Here is a 22,009-nt window from a genome sequence, read left to right on the forward strand (position 1 = left end):
ATTTGAAAAAAACTAAATTACCAGTATCAAAAAATCAAAAGGGTGAATTCTCCACCAATGAAGAGGAAATTTAAAAAAATTAGGAGCTATTTTGCCCAATTGTATTCCAATAAATTTGACAATCCTAGTGAAACATGAATATTTACAAAAATATGAATTGCTTAGATTAAAAGAAGAGGAAATAAAATACTTAAATAACTCCATTTTAGAAAAATAAATTGAACAAGCCATCAATGAAACCCTTAAGAAAAAAAAATCTCCAGGGCCAGATGGATTTACAAGTGAATTCTATCAATCATTTAAAGAATACTTAATTCCAGGGGGCGGCTAAGTGGCACAGTGAATAGAGAACTGGCCCTGGAGTCAGGAGGTCCTCGGTTCAGATCCGACTTCAAGCACTTAACACACACACACACAAAAAAAACCTAGCCATATGAAGGAAGGCAAAGTCACTTAACCTCAACTGCCCTCCAAAAATAAAAAAAAAAGAACAATATAAAAAAGAATAATTAATTCCGATACTATATAAACTATTTGGGAAAATTGGTGAAATCCTACCAAATTCTTTTCATGATACAAATATGGTGCTAATACCTAAACTGGGAAGAGCCAACACAGAGAAAGAAAATTATAGACCAATTTCCCTAATGAATATAAATGCAAAAAATTTAAACAAAATATTAGCAAAAAGATTACAGCAACTTATCACTAGGATAATACACTATGAATAGGAATTTATGGAGAATGGAAGATTTTATGACCAATCAAAAGATAGAGAATATTATGAAATACAAAATGTATAATTTTTATTACATTAAATTAAAAAGCTTTTGCAAAAAAAGGTCTATGCAACCAAGATTTAGAAGGGAAGCATAAAGTTGGGAAAAAATTTTTATAGTTGGTATCTCTGATGAAGACAGAATTTCTAAAATATATAAAGAGCTGAGTCAAATTTATAAGACTACAAGACATTAACCAACTGATAAATGGTCAAAAGATATAAACAGGCAATTTTCAGATGAAGAAATTAAAACTATTTATATTTATAGTAATATGAAAAAAATGCTCTAAATCACTACTGATTAGAGAAATGCAAAAGAAAACAACTCTGAGGTACCTATCAGACTGGCTAATATGACAAAACAGGAAAACTAGAAATGTTAGAGAAAATGTGGGAAAATTGGAACATTAATACATTGTTGGTGGAGTTGTGAACTAATTATACCATTCTGGAGAGCAATTTGGAACTACACCCCAAGGGCTATAATAATGTGCATACCCTTTGACCCAGCAATACCACTTCTAGGGTTGTATCCCAAAGAGATCATAAAAATGGGAAAAGGACCCACATGTACAAAAATATTTATAGCAGTTCTTTTTGTGGTGGCCAAGAGTTGATAATTGACGGGATGCCCATCAACTGGGGAATAGCTGAACAAATTGTGGTATAAGAATGTAATGGATTAAGTGAAGTGAGCAGAATAAGGAAAACATTGTACACAGAAATAGCAACACTATGGGAGGAATAACTCTGATAAACTTAGCTGTTCTCAGCAATGCAAGGATCTAAGACAACTCCAAAAGACCCATGATGGAAAATGCTATTCACATCCAGAAAAAGAAGTCTGAATGCAGATCAAAGCATACTATTTGCTCTCTCTTTTTTCTTCTTTCTTGTGTTCTCTCCCACTGGTTCTAATTCTTCTTTCCAACATGACTAATGTGAAAATATGTTTACTATAGCCTTTATCAAATTGCATGCTATCTGGGGAGGGGAAGGGAAATCAGGGGGAGAAAATTTAATACTCAACGTTTTATAAAAGTGAATGTTGAAAACTAAAAAGAAATAAAAAAAACAAAAAAAAATTAAATTAAATGTTTATGCCAATACTCACCCTCTGTATACCTTCTTCATTCACACACACCTTCTTATAAATACATTTAAACACTTTACTCAAACTGAAAGCAAAAAATCGGATGGCTCCCAGACGCAATTTGTGAGCCATCTCATCCAGGATTACAGAAGCTTCTTCTTGGATTATATCAGCAGACTCGTGTGTTTCCCTGGAGATCTGGACAGAAATGGAAAAGAAGATATATACAAGCATAGATATTTTTTTCTTTCAGATAAGGATGAAGTATGAGATGAAAAGGCAGCTAGGTGATACAGTGGATAAAGCATGGGGCCTGGAGTCAAGAAAATTCATATTCCTGAGTTCCTATCCTGCCTCAGACACTTACTAGATGTGTGACCCTGGACAAGTCTCCTAGCCCTGTTTGCCTCAGTTTTCTCATCTGTAAAATGAGCTGGAGAGGGAAATGGCAAACCACTTCAGTATCATTGTCAAGAAAATCTCAAATTGGGTCAGGAAGAGTCGGACACAATTGAAAGGACTGAAAAACAAAATAAGATGAAAAGGACCTGAACCGGAGTAGAAAGCAGATGTTAAAATCCTGTCATTTCTATTTCTACAAAATCTCTCAATTACATCTTTTTTCTGTCACTCACTTATCACTGGCATTATCCTTCCTCTAGAGTCTAAACTGTTGTAATATCTTCCTACTTGGTTTCTGGATGTATAGTCTAGTCTTACCTCCTTCTACCCCTCTAATTACCCCTCTAATTCACCTTATTCTGCTCCATATTAGTTTTCTTGAAGTACAGCTCTGGTTGTGACATCACACTGTTCAAAAACCATTATTAGTTTTCAATTACCATAAAATAAAATGCCCTGACAATTTGTCTGCTTCCTCCTTTTTTTAGTTTTATTTCCCAGCATTCCCCTTCATGTAACCTATGTTCCAAATAAACACAGGACTAACCAGCTGTTCCCCATATACATTTGCCCCACTGTCTTTACACATGCTCTTGCCCTCTGTCCTTCCCAACCAAACTCTATCTTATCTAACTCTTTACCAAACCCTCAAAGCCAAATTTTCCTGTTTATGCATTTCCATATTTTGTTCATGGGGGTAGGGGGAAGCCGTGGTCTGTCCTATGCACTAGTGCTCTTTTTTACTTTCTCTTCACATCATCTCTTCTCATCAACCAGTGACTGGCCAATGGCTGCCCCTCATTTTTACCATGTGTACAACCAACCATCTTTGTTTTTTAATGTGCCATGACTTGCTCAAGGCAATGATGCATTTTCATTGCTCTTTGGATGATGGTCAATTTCAATTCTTCAGACTGTAGTGTTCTATGACTTAAAAATAAACAACAACAATACTAGAAAAACAGGAGAATTAAAAAGATGGGTCTTTGTTTCAGAGAGAAACTTGGAGTCATCAATCAATCAATCAACAAGCATTTATTAGTTGTTTACTATGTGCCAGGCACTCTGTTATGCAGTGGTAATAAATAAAAGAAGTTCCTGTCCTCAAGGAGCTTATATCCCAACAGTGGAGATAATCCATATAAATAAGATATGTAAAGAGTATATAGAAAATAACATTAGAGGCTATAGCATTAACAGTTGTGGAGACTAGGAAAGACTCTCTAGAAGAGGTGAAGCTTGAAAAGAATTTTAAAGGAAGCCAGCAATTCTAAGAGTCCAAGGTTGACAAGGAGAGCATTCTAGGCATAGGGAATTGCCAGTGTAAAAAAAAGGGTACAGGAGATGAGTGTCATGTGTAAGGAATAGCAAGTAAGCCAGTATGGCTGAATAGCAGACATACTGAGTATGATATGTCTAAGGGATATCCAGTTGGAAATATCCAGCAGGCAGTTGGTGATGTGAGACTGGAATTCAGGAGAAATACTTCTAGCAGCATCATTAAAACAAAGAGACAACAAAAATACTTTATATGTCTACTGATTGCTGAAGCACTGAATAAACTATGGTATATGAATGTAATGAAATATTACTCCACCATAAGAGATGGAAAAAAAGTAAAACAAAAACAAAAGATACAAGGAAACAGGGATCCATACAAAGTGATGTAGGACAGTAACAGCAATATTGTAATGATAACTGTGACCTTATCTACTCTGATTAATTCAATGATCTAAGACAATTCTAAAGGACTCATGATGAAAACTGCTGTACAACTCCAGAGAGAGAAATGAACTCTGAGTACTGATTGAAGCATAGTGTTTTTTACTTTATTTTCCTTGGTTTTTTTTTTTTGACAACATGGCTTATATAGAAATGTGTTTTGCATTACTTCACATATATAATGGGTATCATATTGTTTGTCTTCTCAATAGGTGGGAGAGGGACTGGAGGGAAAGAGTGAATTTGGAACTCAAAATTTAAAAAAAAGAATGTTAAAAATAAACAAATAAAATAAACAAAGGGATATAGGGTAAAAAGAACAGAACCAAACAAAAACTTCACACTAACAACATCATAGCAATAAAACTCCCCAAATTTAAAAGATTACACAAGAGACAAAGCACGTTTAGATGAGAATATGGCAGCTAACAAGATGATTTTGTTATTTTATTGCTAAAATAAACATTTTTCATTTTCTTCACAAACTACAAACGAGAAATTTACAGTTACAAGAATAATTGTTTCCCTCCTCTTTTTTGTGCACTTGAATATCTGTATTAATGGTTACAAAGTTTATGTCAAATTGTTTTTAGTAAACTTTATTGATGATCTATTTCCAAGTATACGCTATGCTATATCTCCACTCCACTCACAATTTCCCTAACTGCTTAGACAAGAAATGTTTAACCTGGACTTCATGAACTTCTTTTAAAAAAATACTGTGAAAATTATATTTCCATATGATTGGTTTCCTTCAAAATCCTGCCTATTTTATTTTAAGCATTTAAGAACATTACTTTAAGAAGGGGCCCACATACTTTTCCAGACTACCACACAGGTCCATGACACCAAAAGGTTAAAGATCTGTACCTGAAACCAAAACTCTCTTTCTCAGCCAGCGATCCTCAATATTTGTTATAACCTCCTCACAGAAAGTAGGTTCTTTAAGGTTAGGACTATCTTTATTTTATACTTTTATTCTCAGGGGGTAGCACAGGATGTGGCACATAAATGCTTGTTGATTTATTTACATGACTCATAATTTCAACACTGTCCTCCTCACGTTCATTTCTACATTGAACCTACTTTAAGATACCCCCCACCAAAAAGAAAAGTTAAGCAAAAACATACCAAACTGTAACCCCATCTGACAGTCTACAATATTGTCTTAGCAGTCCCCCACCCTCTACCAGCAGGAGCGTTTTCTCATCTAATCTATGCTTCAGGACTGTACCTGGTTTCTCCATTACTCAGTGTTCAGCTTCTTTGTAGTGATCTTTTCATTTACATCACCAAAGATACTGTATATATTTTTCTCTTGTTTCTGTTGCTCTGTATTAGTTTATACAAATCTCCCCATTTCTCTGAATTCTTTTTATTCATAATTTCTTACTGCACAATAATATTATAGTATATCAATAGAACATAGTTTTTTCAGCTATTCATCAATCTGTCATCAATTAGTTTTAATTTCTTTGCTATCATAAAGAGAAATACTACTACTTTTTTGGTATCTATTGGACTTTTGTTTTAGTCTTCGTCTTCCTTGGGAGCACAGGCCCAGTAAAAGGATTGCCAAGTCAAAGAGTATGAACAATTTGGTCTAACAGAATTTTGTTTTAGATTAAGAGAAAGCTGGCAGTTAAGTCAGAAACAAGATAGGGGTAAAGAACAGACCCTCATCATTCACTCTTCAGAAATGAGTAGCCTATCTTTTATAGAAGTAACAACAACAATAGTGATAATCTATCATTTATATAGTGCCTACTATTTGCAAGGCACTGTGATAAGCACTTTACTCATTTGATCCTCACAACAATCCTGAGAGGTAGGTGCTATTATTATTCCATTTTACAACAGAGGAAAACGAGGCAAGGTAAAGTGACTCGCCCAGGGTCATAAAGCTAACAAGAGTCTGAGGTCAAATTTGAACTCAGTTCTTTCTGACTCCAGGCCCAGCACTCTATCCACTGCCCAACCATCTAAAAAAATGGAGGGTGACAACAAGAATGACATAATACTCTGTACAAAGTAAGTATTTAATGAATATATACTGAATTAAATTGGGATACTAAGGTAACTCAGGAAAGCAAAAGTAGAGAGCCAAAAAGTCCCCAGCAATGGAAGAATGGGGCAAAGAGCAGATCCTTGCTTCTCTTCCCTGAGTACCAAAACAAAGAAAACGAGTGAACTATAGAGTATGAACTCAAGATTAATCTAGAATGGGGCACACTGACCAACTTATTTAAATAATCCTAGACATATAGGAGACAAAGAGCAAAATAAAAACGTCCATGGCAAAGTACTAGGACACATAAGAAACAAAATGCTGAACACATCTGATTATAGCAACGACAGGAACAACTCACCTGCTTGATGATATACTGAACCTCCTCAGATTTGAGAACAGTACGTTTAATTTTATCTGGTTTGCAAGGGCAAAGTCCCTTGTAGACGGTAGGTGTATAACATTTCATGGCATATTTCAGGTCACTGAAATGCCGCCTCTCTTCCAACATATCTTCAAATTCATCCCACTTTTTAAGTTCTTTCTGTTGTAAGGGACAAAAGAAAGAAAATAGTGAGCACACCTTAAATTTAAGTTGATGGTTGTAAGGGTAAATTTTTATTTCTAAGTTATCTGTGTTATCTGTAATGATTATTACATAGTAAGAGGTATTTTCTCCCAGTAGAAAAATTTTTGTCCTGAGGCAAAATTTACATATAACAAAAACAAAAAATGTAAATATAATTAGGTCTAGCAAATATATGTTGTACCACCAGTAATATCCTTTACACTATTATCATTCTGCTAATATATCAAATAAAAGTTATAGAAGAAAATGGCTCAAGGAAAATCAGCACTCCTTTTGGTCAAACTGAAGAAGTATATTATTAATGAAATTACAAGTGTTTTATTGAACCTGCCTGTTTGCAGATTTCTCCTTTATGATGTTTTAGGTCTTATTTTCCAGGGAAAAAGAGTTACCCACCATTTTTTCATAAAAATGTCATTTGATCTTATGGAATATTTGGCCAACAATATACAATTATAACAGTTTCAATTTAGCATGGGGCCGTGTAAGAAATTAAGTGGGAATTTTAGGGAAGTTTTGCAGAAACCAAAGACAATATGCAAAGGTCAGCAGACAATGAAGAGCTGATGACCAACGCTTAACCCAAATTTTATAATATTTACCAAATCTTAACCCAAATTTTATAAGTACTGAAAACAATCAATAAAAGAAAAAAATTCAGACTTCTCTGGTACAAAGGGAGGATTAAAAAATTTTACACAGATTTTTCCAGATTAAGGGTGTGTAGTGCCCCTAACCCCTTCAATGTGGAAGGGATAACTATTATATGATAGAGTGGAAAGAATACTGGATGTGTGACAATGGACAAAGTGATTTTTACCTCTCTGATACTTAGTTGCCTTATTTGCAAAATGGGGATAATAATATACAACCTATCTTATGGGCTTGTTGTGAAGAAAATTCTTTGTAAATGCAATTAAATACACAAATGCATTATAAATATATGTGATATACAGAGAAATATATTTATATAGTACACTTATATAAACAAATATGCTATTTAAACTATAAATCATTATATAAATATAAGCTATTATCAGCAGGCAATATTCTATATAGATACAGGCACAGGTTACAAAATAAAATTTTAAAAAACAAATATAGCGGCCTTGAAACTTTTGTCAGTTACTTTCTTATTTTTTTAAATTCAATTTTGTTTTATTTTCAGTTCTAAATTCTCTCCTCCCTCATCTACTGAGAATGTAAAAAAATAGAAAGCCCTTTACAAATATGAAGTCATACAAAACAAATTTCCACATTAGCATGTTCTGAAGAAAAAGGAAGAGAAAAAAATTATTTTCAATATCTTCTATCTGGAGGTAAACGGTATTTTTTTTTTATCATGAGTCCTTTTGAGTTGCAGTATGTAGTTGTGTTGATCAGCAGTTACCATCTTATAAATTTGTTTTAAATAGGCTACTCAAAATTTTATTACCAGTTGTAATGGGAATGCAAATTTGGAAGATCTTCCCTGCCCCTAGGCTAAAATGCACCTGAAGCCTGGGGAGGGAGGCTTGTTTTTCAGTAGATACTTCTTGATTGGCCAGTGAGTCAATGAGGTTGTTACATTCTCTGAGCCAGGAGAAGGCTATATAAGCCCTGATGTGTAGCTTTGTTTTGGGACTCACTTTGAGAAGTGTTCTGTGATTTGATCTGAATTCTGGGAAGCCGTTGTTGAGAGTCCCCAGGCTTTGAAAAAACCCAGATGTGGAAACCCAGATGTTGACTGGGTATGGATGTAATGGTTGGACAGTTTGGAAAGCTGTCTACTTGATCTGTTAATGTCTTGATAATTCTGTCTGTATATTTTGAAGTTTGGGGTGCTGACCTTTTTACCCTGAACAAGGTAAACGATATATGTCTGACTGATTAAAGTAAGCTTGTTAACCATTTTGAGTTGCTTTCCTTTAACAAAGCAGATCCAAGAACCTGTATGGGCAGCAAACCCTGAGGACACGCTTGGGGTGCTTGCTGCTGCACCAGTTTACCTCTATTTAAAGAACTGAATTTTTAAAATGTAAGTTTAAGTGTGGGGATAAAACTTTTAAATTATGTTAAAAGAATTAAATTAAAATAAGTATACACGATGGGAAAGATAAGAAAGCACATTGATGAAAAAAGTCAGTTAAGGATAAAAAGGAAGTCAAAATTGTCCTTAGACAACAAACTTCTTGTGTGGGGTCCTGCAAACTGAGATAATCAATAACATTTTTTGTTCCTTTCTCTCTTTGTTGGCAATCCTATCCCAACTTCCTCTCCCTTCCTTCTCCACTCCCTCCCAACAGAAAACAAAACAAAACAAAATTTCTCTAATGAATTTCAATCAAGCAAAGCAATTGTATCTCCCCCCATTCCCCCGCCATGAGCTGGCCAGCATGTTTCATCGTTAATCCTGCGGAACAATAATTGGGTAATTGATCAGTGTCATTAAGTTATTAAAAGGTTTTGTTTGTCCTTATAATATTGTTGCTATTAATTAACATTAATGATCATATTTTAGGTTCAACTAAGATTGATAACATTCCTGACCTTTAAGAAAGTATAGTTTGAAGGAAGACATATTTATATGATTATATGAGCATGAATAAGTATTATTTCAATAATCAGTATAAATAATAGCTCCTCAAGGAAATCTATGGTTAATTATAAGATTGATTTATCATTATCTATAGGGAAAACAAAGTCTGTGAAAGATGAATACTGCCCAGATTTTAACACACAGTTGAATGAGTTTATTAAATTACAAATCAGTATTTATCTTGCATAGGCATTGCAGATGGCCATAAGAGACAAAATGGGTCATATTTGAGCAATTGTGAAATGATTCTAATAATCCTAAACTCCTCCTTGACACAAAGAGTCGTTGATTAACACCAACATTCTAATGATGCTGTGTGGCTCAAAATCAAGGAACACTACAATCGCTAATAGAGTAATGGGGAGATAAATGGTGGTTTTAAGTAGGTTTTAGCATTATGTTACCATTGACTTAAAACATCAGAACTGGCACAAAAGATATTATCAGGGAATGTATGTCAAAGGAGTGAGCTGGCCATATGAGAATGAGATATGATAAATGAACAGACAGCACAAGTGCCGCATTTGTATCCATGAAATGTTAACAGACCTAGAAGAAGATCTTCAGAATGCTGACTAGAGTCTTTATGGAGGATTTATGAGAGGATATGATCAAGAACTACAAAGGAAGAGAAAGTATGGATGGGTTGCAATCTGGACCAGTGGAAGAAGTACCTACAATGAGGAGATCACAGATCTAACGAAGTACTGAAATATTAAGGTGAAGAGTCTGTTGGAAAGCCTTTGCCAAAAACTGGAACTTTGGTACAAAATAAGCTGAGAAGACAATGGTTCTAATGAAGCTAAAGTTTACTTAAAAAAAAAGTTTGGCATGTTTCTTGCTACCTGGGTAACCTTCGGTATGTCATTTAAACTTTCTTGGCCGTAACTTTTTCATCTTTGTAGCTGGACTAGATGGTCTCAGGTCCTTTCGAATTTTCTGACTCTAAAATATCAGGGTTTCTTTCTAAATATGTTTTCTCAGAGCATTTATTCCTCTCCTACCCAATCAACCTTTAACAACTGAGGCTACACTCTAGAGATCACTGCCAGAACTAAGATCAAAGGAAAGGAAACTTTCTGGTAACATATTTATTTAGTGTGTCACATATTACAGATTTCTTTCTTTTTTATTGGAGGGGGGGGCAGGGCAATTGGGGTTAAGTGACTTGCCCAAGGTCACAAGGCTAGTAAGTGCTAAGTATCTGAGGCCAATTTGAACTCAGATCTTCTTGACTCCAGGGCTGGTGCTCTACTCATCCGCCGCACATATTATATATTTTGAAGCAAATCTGTAAGAAAATATCTAGGGGAGCAAAAGGCAGATGATTCAGTAGATGCCTAAACCTAAGATTTTGTCCAGCAAGCAACTAGGTGAAAATGCTACATACAACAATGAACAACCTTCCCAAACTATGATTGCAGATTAAGTCCAAAGTCCTTAACCCAGAATTCAAGAGCAGTCCATAATCTGGTCCCAACCCATTTTTCCAGACTTATCTCATATTCCTCTATTAAAGTCTCCTAAGACAATGACTATGGAAATGGTGGGTGGTCTTTGGTTGGGGCTTTGAGATGAGAGGGTTCAGGAAGAGGGGAATAAGAAATAGAAGTTAGGGGATAGAGAATGGAGTTTGGATGATAACCTACAAGGGGTTCAGAATCTCTGGAATGAGTATAGTATCTCTGTGTGTGAAAATGTTTTTCATTGATTAGAAGATACTTTTCCCCATCCCAGAGGAGGTAGGAGGTTGGAGATCAGACAAGATCAGCACAAGATGGAAGGGACATGGTCAGACAGTCAGATCAGTGGCCCTGTTTCACTATTCCTTTTTCCTCTAAAGGCTGGTGATTAGGCAAGAGACAGAGTAGCAGAAAATAGAAGTCCCACTCTCTACCCACTTTTCTCTTCTTCTTCCCTCAAGAAGCAGGTGCAGTACATAAAAGGCCTTCAAAGGGAAGGCTGCTCTTCTTTGCATGGGAGGCCCTTCACATCTTAGGTGGGAGATCGGGCAGGCAGCTGGAAGTGGAATTCTTGTGGGCAGGGACAAGTTGTATTAGGGGCAGATGGAAGTTACTTGGTCCCATGCCACCTTTCTTCAGGGGAAACCCACAATAGAAGGTGAAAGACTCAGTCAGAGGAAGGTCTTGCACCTCTTCAATAGTCAATAAATATTTATTAAGTGCCTATTTTGTTCGAGGCACTGTGCTAAGCTCTGGGACTATAAATATAAAAAAATGATAGTCCTTGCCTAGAAGGAGTTTACAATCTAATGGGAGAAGACAAAATACAAAAAGAAGCTAAAAATCAGGGTGAGGCAGTGAAAAAGTAGAGAAGTCAGAGAAATCCCAAAGTACGGGCAGTCAGGTGAGAAATGAGGAGGTATTCTGAGCTAAGTACTCTCCAGTCAGTGAGGCAAAGAGTGGTGATGGGTTGGAATACAAAGGCTGATGAGATCTCCTTACAGGATGATGAAGTTATCTTAATAATGAGCTTCCTGAGGCATAGTGGAACAGTTTGTTGGAGGTATCCCAAAATAGAAGCACAGCCGCACCTGAAACTAGAAATAAGGCTAGTGAAACAGGAGATGGATATCTCCCCTACAGCACAGCTAGGTGCTAGCCCAGTGGATAGAGTGCTAGGCTTGAAGTCAGAAAGATTCTTCTTTCTGAATTCAAATTAGGCCTCACACACTGTGACCTTGGGCAAGTCACTTAACTGTTTGCTTTAGTTTCCTCATCTGGAAAATGAGCTAGAGCAGGAAATGGCAAATTACTCCAATATCTTTGCCAAGAAAACCTCAAATGGGGTCACAAAGAGTCAGATAGTATACAACAACAAGCAGTGCAGCCTCACTTGGGGCTAGAAAGCAGGCTGGTGAAGCAGAAGGTAGAAGTGTCCCCCAAGTTTTTTGAGTGAAAGTTGGATTGAGGCAAATGGCAGGCAGCCAGACCCCTTGCAGTCTTTCCTCAGGGGACACACACACACACACACACACACACACACACGGAAGGTTTTGTTCCTCTCCTCACCTGATGCTGCAGATCAGGCCATCGAAGGAGGAGAATTACTGTATTTAAACTATAACATACTGGTTTCTGATGTACTGATTGAGAATATGGAAATAGTAGTAGAGAAAACAAAAATGGGAAGAGCACCTATGCCAGGAGTTTGACACACCTTAGTTAAGGGATCAGTTTTCAAGAAAGACCAAACATGAGGGAAAAAACCAATCACAAACTTTATTGCATTATTACTACAAATAAACAACTGATAAGATATTAGTCACTACTGATCCGTACATCTTTTCCACAAAATCTTTATAAGAATATTTTCCATGGGTACTGAAGGTGATCATTTTAAAATTTAAGCAGAAAAGAAGGCTTTTGCAAACATTATAAAGCAAGCCACATTTTTATAGTCAATATGACTGATTTAAAAGTATGAAGGATATTAAATCTTAGAACATTTATCCTTTTGTTATTGTAAAGGCTCTCTTCTAATTATCTTCCATGTATGTTAAGCTTATGCAAGATTCACTGACAGACATACAATAGAGAGACCAATGATTCTGATTATCAAGTGAAGCATAAAATAGGAAAATACAAATTTGTCGAGTATACCAAATCAGTCAGTCACTAAACATTTATTAAGCACCTACTACATGTGAGACACTGTGCTGTGCTTTTCGGATACAAATAGAGGCAAAAGACAGTACCTGCCTTGTGAGGGACTCACAAACCACTGAGGGAGACAGAAGCAAATAAATGCGTACAAACAAGTTATAGACAGGAAAAAAAAAACAGGAAATAATTAAAAGAGAGAAGACAGAGTAGAAATAAGAAAGGTAGGGAAAGAGTAGAATATGGGATTTTATTTGGAACTTGAAGGAAGAAGGGATGCTTGTAGGCAGAGATGAAGAGGGAGTGTTTCAGGCATGGGGGACAGCCAGAGAAAATGCCCAGAGCCCGAGATACAGTTATCTCATTAGTGGAATAGTAAAAAGACCAGTGTCACTAGATCAGAGTAAGTGGGCGGGAATAAAGTATAAGAAGTCTGGAAAGGTAGGAGACAGCTAAGTCAGATAGGGTTTTAAAAGCCAGAGGATTTTGTATTTGATCCCAGAGGCAATTAGGAGCCCCTGGGAGTTTATCTAGGAGATGGTATAGTCAGACCTTCGATTTAGAAAAATCATTTGACAGTCAAATGGAGGATGTAGTGGAGTGAGAAGAGACCTGATGGAGGCAGATCCATCAGCAGGTTATTGCAATAGTACAAGCATGAATTGATAAGGGTCTGCACCAGGGTGATGACAGTGTCCAAGGAGAGAATGGAAGATATTTTGAGAGGTACTGAAAAGGTAAAATCAACAGACTTTAATGACAGATTAGATAAGAGGGATAAGAATGAGAAGTCAAGAATGACATCTGGGTTTTGAGTGTGAGGGACTGGGAAGTTTGTGCTCCTCTCAAAAGTAACAGAGAGGTTAAGAGGTGGGGGTTGGGTGGAGTGGGAGGAGGGGGGAAAGATAATGAGTTCAGTTTTGGATGCCTTGAGTTTAAGATGTCTGAAGGACATCCAGTTCAAGATGTCTGAAAGGCAATTTAGAAATGTGAGATTGGAGGTTAGCAGAGAAGTTAAGATAGGAGAGGTACAGGTCTCCCATCTATCAAGGGAGACAATAAATACAGATTTTAAGAATTAAATAAATATATTCAAAATCAAGGTAATTAGTAAGGGAAGCAGTAGCAGTTGGGTATAGAAGGTAGTGTTTGTGTTTTTTCTTTAAGTTAGGGAATCTATGATGTGGTAATGAAGAAAGAGTATATTCCAGGCATGAGAGATGGTCAACACAAAGGCACAGAGATAGGAGAGTGACTTGTAAGAAATCAAGAGAAGTCCAGTTTGGCTGAACCATAACTTTCAGGATGGGAGTAATATATAATGAAGCTGGAAAAGCAAATTAGTAACAAGTTGTAATAGGCTAAATAGAATTTGTATTTTATCCTTGAGGCAATATGGAGCCACTAAAATTTGAATAGAGTGATGTGATAAGGTCTGTGCTTAAGGAAGATCACTCAGACAGCTGTATAAAACAGGTTGGAGTGGGGTATGCAGAGAGGGAGAAACTTTAAGGCAGGGGGCTCAATTAGGAGGCCCTTGTAATAGTCTAGGAAAGAGGTGAAAAGGTCACTAAATGAAGTGATGGCTATGGGAAGAGAGAGAAGGGATTGATTATAAGGTGTAATAGGGGTAGAAATGTCAAGATTTGGCAACTTACTGGATATGTTGGGTAAGGGACAGTAAAGACTCAAGGATAATAGTAAGGATAGGAACCTTGGAGACTCAGAAAATGGCAGTGCTCTGAACAAAAACAGGGAAGTTAGGCAGAGGGGAGAGTTTGGGGGTAAAGATAAAAATTATGTCTATGATGTGCTGAATTTTAGTTATCTCTCGGATATCCAGTATGAAATGCTCACTATGAGTATAAGCTTAGAGTTCAAGATGGAGCTTCAGGTGGTAGTATATGGATCTGTGAGTCACTGGAATACTGATAATTAAATTCATGTAAGCTGATTAAAGTACTAAGACAGTATGGAGAGAGTAGAGAGTACAGAACAGAGCCTTGAGATATACCTACAATTTGAGTAGATTATATGGATAATGATGCAGCAAAGGAGAATGAGAAGAAACAGATAGGTAAAAGGAGAACCAATGGAGAGCACTATCATGAAACTCTAGAGCAGAAAGCATGTCTAGGAGTAGAGAGTTGACAACAATATCAAAAAAGAACTAGCTACCATCTCTTACAAGAAATTATGAGAAGGGCTTTTTAGCGCACTGAGTAGTGCTTTCCCTTCCCTTAGGGTCGGTCCACAGTCCCTCCACATGCCTCCCCCTCATTTCCCCACCCCCACCCCTGAACTCAGATTTTTGGGAGGCCGTACTAAAAAATTTCACAGAACAAATTATGGTGGATTTTGATATGAACTGTTAGATCCTTTTCTCTTCAATGAATCCCTAATTTTGCTTCAAGGAGAAGCTCAAGTACCACATTGATGAGATCACTGAAGTACCAAAGTCATTTTATTCTCCAGTTTGGCTGATTTGTTATTGTCCGACAAACCATGCCCTAATTCTAGTGCTTTTGACAAAACTTACTGGAATGGTTTTCCTGCCACTCTTTCCCTACTTAGATTGTACATTAGTTTAAGGTCTGCCACCTCATAAAACCTTGTCTATTATAGCCCTCAATTATCACCTCCTCCTTAGAACTACTATATAGAATTGATAGAGGGGTCACTGGTTTATGATTCTTCTGTAACTCCTCTCAGCAAACATTTAATCTTTATTTACTCTTCACTATTGATGGGAGTAACCAAATTTTAATCAAGTTCTCTAAAGGATCAAAATATTCCCCATGTTGACTTCATAAAGACATATTCACGCCAAGTTAAAAGTCTATCAAATAGGAGGATAAATACCTAATTATCTGGAATACTGCAATTGCCATCTAGAAGGACTCTCTCCCCAGGTCTCATAAATCTCCCTGGTTGCTGCCAGGCTAACTTAAAACCCCTCTTCCTTTATGTCATTTGCTCCTCAAAAGCCTTCACTGAATTTAACAGAAACTGCTTATAGAACCAAATCCAAAACCTGCAGCTAACATTCAAGGTCTTTGATCAATCAGTAAACATTTATTAAACACTTACTATGTACTAGGCAAAGAGGTCAAAAAGACAAAAAAAAGAAACAAACCCTGTCTTCAAGGTGCTTAAATTTTACCTGGTGAGGCAACATACACACACATAAGTATATACACAGAATTCAAAATAAACACAAAGTAGTCAGATATCACCCTACTCATTCCCACCTTCTTTCTGATCTATGGAAAGAGGAAAAGTTCATGATCAAGCAAGAGAGAAAAGATCAAAGAAGATAAAATGGGTAATTTTGCTTACATAACATTTAAAATTTGTGCACAAATTCAATAAGGCTAAAATTAAAAGGCAAACAACTGGGGGAGGGAATTTTTGCAGCAAGTTTTTCTAAGAAAAATAAAGGTCTCATTTCCAAGATATGAGAAACTGATTCAAATTTGTAAGAATCATTCTCAACTGATAAATGATCTAAAGGATATGAACAGAGAACTCTCAAGAGAAGAAACTCAAGCTATCTATAATTATACTAAAAATATTCCATATCATTATTAGAAGGAATACAAATTAAAGTAATTCTCAGGTTCTATCTCACACCCAACAGATTGGCAAAGATGACAAAAAAGGGAAAATAATTAATGTTGGAGAGGCTGTAGAAAAATAGGCACACTGATGTTCTGCTTATATAACTTTGAATGGGTACAACTATTCTGAAAAGCAATTTGGAATTACACACAAAAAGTTACTAAATAATTCATGTCCTTTGGCCCAGCTAGACCACTGCAGGACCCATACCCCAAGGCGATCAAAGAAAGGAAAAGGTGAGTCAGAAAATATTAAGCATTTATTATGTGTTAAGGGGTGGGGACAAAAAGAAAGGTAAAAGAGAGCACATGGTCTAAAGACAACTGGCAGTTAGCTATGCATGAATGTGCTAGTTGTTTGTCCTTTTGTTCTAAAAGAGGACCAATGACATCAGAAAGGTAATGTCTTGACTTGCAAGTGAATTCAATTTAAGTGAGGCAGGGCTGTGCAAAGTCACTAGCCTCACTATTCTCTGGAGCTATCTGGGTCCAGTAGAAAGATAATTTCCATTACCATTACAGATAGATCAGGAGGTCTTAGAGATGGCCTTGGATACAGTAGGAGACCTTTACCTGTTTAAGCAAAGGTCTTTCCTAGGTCTCAATTTATCTGAGGCAATGCCCAATGAATGAGCTATGGACAGGGTAAAACAGGAAATAACCATCAGAGGGAAGGCATAAGAATGAAGAAGGATTCGGGCAGACTTTTTGTAGAAGGTGGGATTTTAGGTGGGAATTGAAAGAAACCAGGAAAGTCAGGAGGCACAGGTGGGGGGGGGGGAGTTGGGAGGACGGAGTGTCTTACTGGAGGAACAGGGAAGCCAATGTCACCAGATCAAAAAGGTATAATGAGTACAAGCACTAGAAAGGTAGAGAAAGGCAGATCATGAAGATCTCTGAATGCCAAATAGAAGATTTTGTATTTGATCCTGGATGTGGTAGGAAATCACTGGAGTTTATTCAGTAGTTGTCAAACCTGTGCTTTAGGAAAATCACTAACCACTAGGGATGAACTAGAGAGACTTGTGGCAGGCAGACCAACCAGCAAGCTATTACTGCAAAAGTCCAGGTGTGAGGTGATAAGGGTCTGGAACCAAGGTGCTAGCAGTGTCAGAATAGTGAATGGGGTATATGCATGAGATATCACAAAGGTAAAATCAACACGTACTGGTGACAGATTGGATATGGGGAAGGGGATAGGGAAGGGAAGGCGAGAGAGAGGCTGAGGAATAGAGTGAGCCTGAGGAATAGAGTGAGACTAGGAGGGTGGGTGACAAATACTAGGAAAGTCTGGAAGCAGGGACGGTTTTGGGGGATAATGAGGTCAGTTTTGGACATGCTGAGTTTAAGGACATCCAATTCGAGTACAGAATATCTAGCAGACAGTTGGAGATGCTAGACTAGAAGTCAGCAGAGAAGATAGGGCTGTATTAATAGACTTAAGAATCATCAGGACAGAGCTGATAACTGAATCTATGGAAACTAATGTGATCATCTAGGGGAAGAAGATCATAGAGATAGAAGAGAAGAGGGCCCAGGACAAAGTGTTGTGGTTAAGGAGTATGACCTGAATGAAGATCCATCAAATGAGACAGGAGTTGAGTTTATCTAACATAAATGTGTAGTGGAACTAGTCAGCTTCATGATTTTCTCCACCTTTGTTTTAGCAGTTTTGTTCACCTCTACCTCCCATATAGTATAGGCAGCAGCTACTGGAAATGATCCAAGCTTGGCAGGAGATGGGCAATGTGATAAGGGACCTCAAGTGAACACTGTAGAGCTGAACTGGTCAAGAAAGGGTTAAGACGGAAAAAAGGAGAGCACAGACAGTACAGGGGTGATGGCCTGGTCCAGAGAACTGAGGGGTCAAGGAATTGGAAGTCATGGTTTGGACAAAGAATAGGATTTGGAATTAAAAGTCAGAGGGAAAGGCAGAATGACAATGGACTGTGATCAGGTAAGTAAATTTCAGAATTCATGAATGTGGTGCATTTGTGGTTGATGGCAAAATCAAGAGCATGACCATTTTTATATATGGCTTAGGTAGAGGGGAGATGTAAGTTACATCAAACAAGCATGTTAAAAAAAATGTGAGTGTATCTACAGAGTACTAGAAGAAGTTAGTCAGTGTATATTAAGTGCCTACTATGTTCCAGGCACTGTGCTAAGCTCTGGGGATAAGAAAAAAGGCATAACAGCTCCTGCCTTCAAAGAGTCCACAATCTAATGGGCGAAGACAATACAAAAAAAAAAGATGCTTAAAAGGGAGGGGAAAGTACCCATGCAAGGGCATGACAAGATCCTGGTGCTGGGGTGGGAAATGATCTAAGGACTTGTGAATTAGAACTGATTTCATCATACTTGATAGAATGGCCTTTCTCCTCTACCCCAGAGAGGAGTCTAATGCCTGAACAAAAAATATTTCTTTTCTTTCTGAGGGAGACTGAACACTAGGCAGTTGATGCATTGTGATGGGATAGCACCTTCTCCCTTCATGAAAAGACTGGCCTCTTCTCCCCTTACTTCAAAGACAGGAGAAAAGGCCTTATATTTACCAAAATATTTATTGCATTTCTTCTTGTGGTAGCAAAAAACTAGAAACTAAGGGGATGCTCATCAATTGGGGAATGGCTGAACAAAATGTGATCTATGAATATAATGGAATAACTATTGTACTGTAAGAGTTGAGAAAACAGAGGCATCTAGGTGGCACAGTGAATAGAGCACCAGCCCTGGAGTCAGGAGGACCTGAGTTCAAATTTGGCCTCAGACACTTAAGACTTACTAGCCATGTGACCTTGGGAAAGTCATTTAATCCCAAATGCCCTGCCTTCCCCCTCCAAAAAAGAACTGAGAAAACAGATAATTTCAAAGAGATACAGAAAGGCTTGTATGAACTGATACAGAGTGAAGAAGAACCAGATTACAATTTATACTATAACATAAATATTATAAAAATAAACAACTTTGAAGACTTTTATAAACTGATGAATGAAATGAGCAGAACTTGGGAGAACAATTATAACAGTGCTGTAAAGAAAAACAACTTCGAAAGCAGTAAGAACTGTGATCAATACAATAACCATGATTCCTGAGGGCTGATGATGAAGCACATAATCTGCCTTCTGACAGAGGTGATGTAATTAAGAGAGCAGAATGAAACACATTTTTTTGATCATAGTCAATAAGGGAATTTGTTTTATTTGATTATGAACGTTTATCACAGGAAATTTGTTTTTCCTTTTCCTCTTTTTCCAGTGGGGTGGAAGGTGAGAAAAAAAGATTCTGTTAATTAAAAAAAACCAAGACTTTAATAGGAGGTCTAGAGCTGAAAGGGACTTTAGAAATTATCTAGTCCAAACCCTTTATTTTCCAAAAGAGGAAACAGAGGATCAGAGAGGTTAAATGCCCAAGGTCATATAAGTAAGAAGCAGAGATGGGACACTGTATTATTATATGTACTTCAAGGGCAGGGACTATAGCAAACCATTTTTGTGTGACCCAGCACTTAGCACAGTGCTTGACACACAGTAAATACTTAATAAATGCTTTTTCAGTCTTTTCATTGACATGATATTCATTCCCCAGCATCTAACAAAGTAGTTACTCAATAACTATTATCAGCAATAACTGACTTACACTGCACTTTAATATTTACTAAGCACTTTTCCCACAACACTTTTATGTAGTACAACTATTATTATCCCCAATTTGTAGATGAGGAAGAAGAGAAGTTTTATTAGCTTACTTATGGTGACAAAGCTAGTAAGTAGGTCTGACTCAAACCCAGATTTCCTGTCCGTAAGTCCTGTACTCTTTTCATCATACCAGGCTACCTCCATCAAGTCCAACAAATGTCTCACCTCTCCATGAAGCCTTCCCCCATCTATGTGGACCACATTAATGTCTCCCTTCTCTGATTCTTTGAACCCCTTTGTGAATCTACAACTTGATTACATAGTCTTGCTAATAATTTTAAGTGTAAATACAATCTTCCAACTTGACTTATACATCCTTAAATAGGAGGGTTGGTCATATTTCTTTTTTTGATCTGATAATAAATATCTAATTCATCACATAGTAGGTGTTAAATAATTTTTAAATTAAATCAACAAAAAACATCACACATTTATCTACATGTATTTATTATATATGTGACTCCCCTAAAGCCATCATTTCTTGCTTGGATAAGAGTTTGTACAACACAAGGGAAACCTGAAAAATCAGGACAGCTTGAAGTTGATAAGAAAATAGGTAAAACTGCAAAGGAGAACTATCAAAGGAAAGGGAAAGAGTTGTAGCTATCATTCTTTCACACACACAGTCTTTTTAAAAAATCTTACCATTAAAACGAGAAGGTACAGGGAAAGTTTAAAGAACTGAACATTTATGCAGTTCAGACAGCTACTAAATACGGGTCAAAATCAGAAACAGCAGATCTGAAAGGAGTCTAACCTATCAGGAATCCTCTGTCCCTTCACAGATATGGATGACTGCTTTTGGACTAAAGAAACTCAGAGGGGGACAAAAAGATATAAGTGAAGGATGGAAAGAATTAGTAGAGAAGGATTCAAAGGAGTTAAGCCTATTGGAAGAGTGGATTTATAATATTTTGAGTATTAAATTAAGGGTCAGAGAGTGGGCCAATAAGAAATAAAGAAAAGGTGAGAATAATATACCTCAGAAGTTGGTTAGATGGCAATTGCTGCCAGTTATGAACCTAAGTCTGAAGGCATACTGCTGATGTTGAAAAGGATGTACCTAATAATTTTCCCTGTTATTTTTCATATACATATATATATATATATATATATATATATATATATATAGCTATACATAGCTACAAGCTAAGAATATACCCAGTGCAATGGATATTACATGGAAGCTCCAATATTAGAAGATGAAAATAGTCTCATTTGGAAAAAAAAATTTACACCGCCTACACGTGTTTTCTTTTTTGTACTTTTAAGTGAATTTCTAAGTCAGTGGATAGCATTCATAGGCTTCTTAAAACGAATTTTTTGTTTCCTCCAGAAGTGGTTAAAAATTAAAACATCGGTTAAAAAAACCCCGGTGGTTTCAACATGCTTCTAATCGAATGATTATGCAATCTGCAAGACAGGACTGCTTCTACCTCAACACTTCTGGAAATGTTTGAAGAGATCAACAGTGCTGAAAAGGAAGAGCTAAAGCAGACAATTCTGATAAACCAAGCAGAAAGGGGTTGGGAGGGAATGTGGGAGTGAAGAAATTAGTTGCTGACAGACAAAAAGGATATTAAAAAAAAAAAAAAGGGAGCTTAGTGGTTTCAGCTGTTCTTGTCCATTACCATTCTTGAAACAAACACTACAAACTGTCAGAAGACAAAAAATGGCAATGAAAATTTCTTGAAAGATTTCTAAGTCCTTCTAGAGTATAATTAACTAAATCCTCCAAATTACAATCCCACCCAAACCCCGATAATTTGTCGGCCGGCGAGAATTTCCTCGAGGAAAAGAAAAATGAGGACTTGGTGGCTACAGCCCGGGGCCAGATCGGACGCGAGGGGACGCGCTTTCATTTCCCCGGCTGGGACACACCACTAAAGTGACCC

General features: G+C 36.9%; 1 protein-coding gene across 1 annotated transcript in view; it reads right to left on the reverse strand.

Moving 5' to 3' along the window:
* LOC138176462 (dihydroxyacetone phosphate acyltransferase-like) overlaps positions 1 to 22,009 on the reverse strand; it is a 45,802-nt gene that overhangs the window by 22,821 nt on the left and 972 nt on the right. Inside the window, 2 exon segments of the mRNA XM_069107252.1 lie at positions 1,896 to 2,072; positions 6,368 to 6,550. Coding sequence (XP_068963353.1) covers positions 1,896 to 2,072; positions 6,368 to 6,550 — 360 coding nt within the window.

The sequence above is a fragment of the Petaurus breviceps genome, unplaced genomic scaffold (genome assembly GCF_028583685.1).
Source record: "Petaurus breviceps papuanus isolate PSGF00001 unplaced genomic scaffold, PetGlider_PUasm1.0 89488, whole genome shotgun sequence".
Lineage (NCBI taxonomy): Eukaryota > Metazoa > Chordata > Mammalia > Diprotodontia > Petauridae > Petaurus > Petaurus breviceps.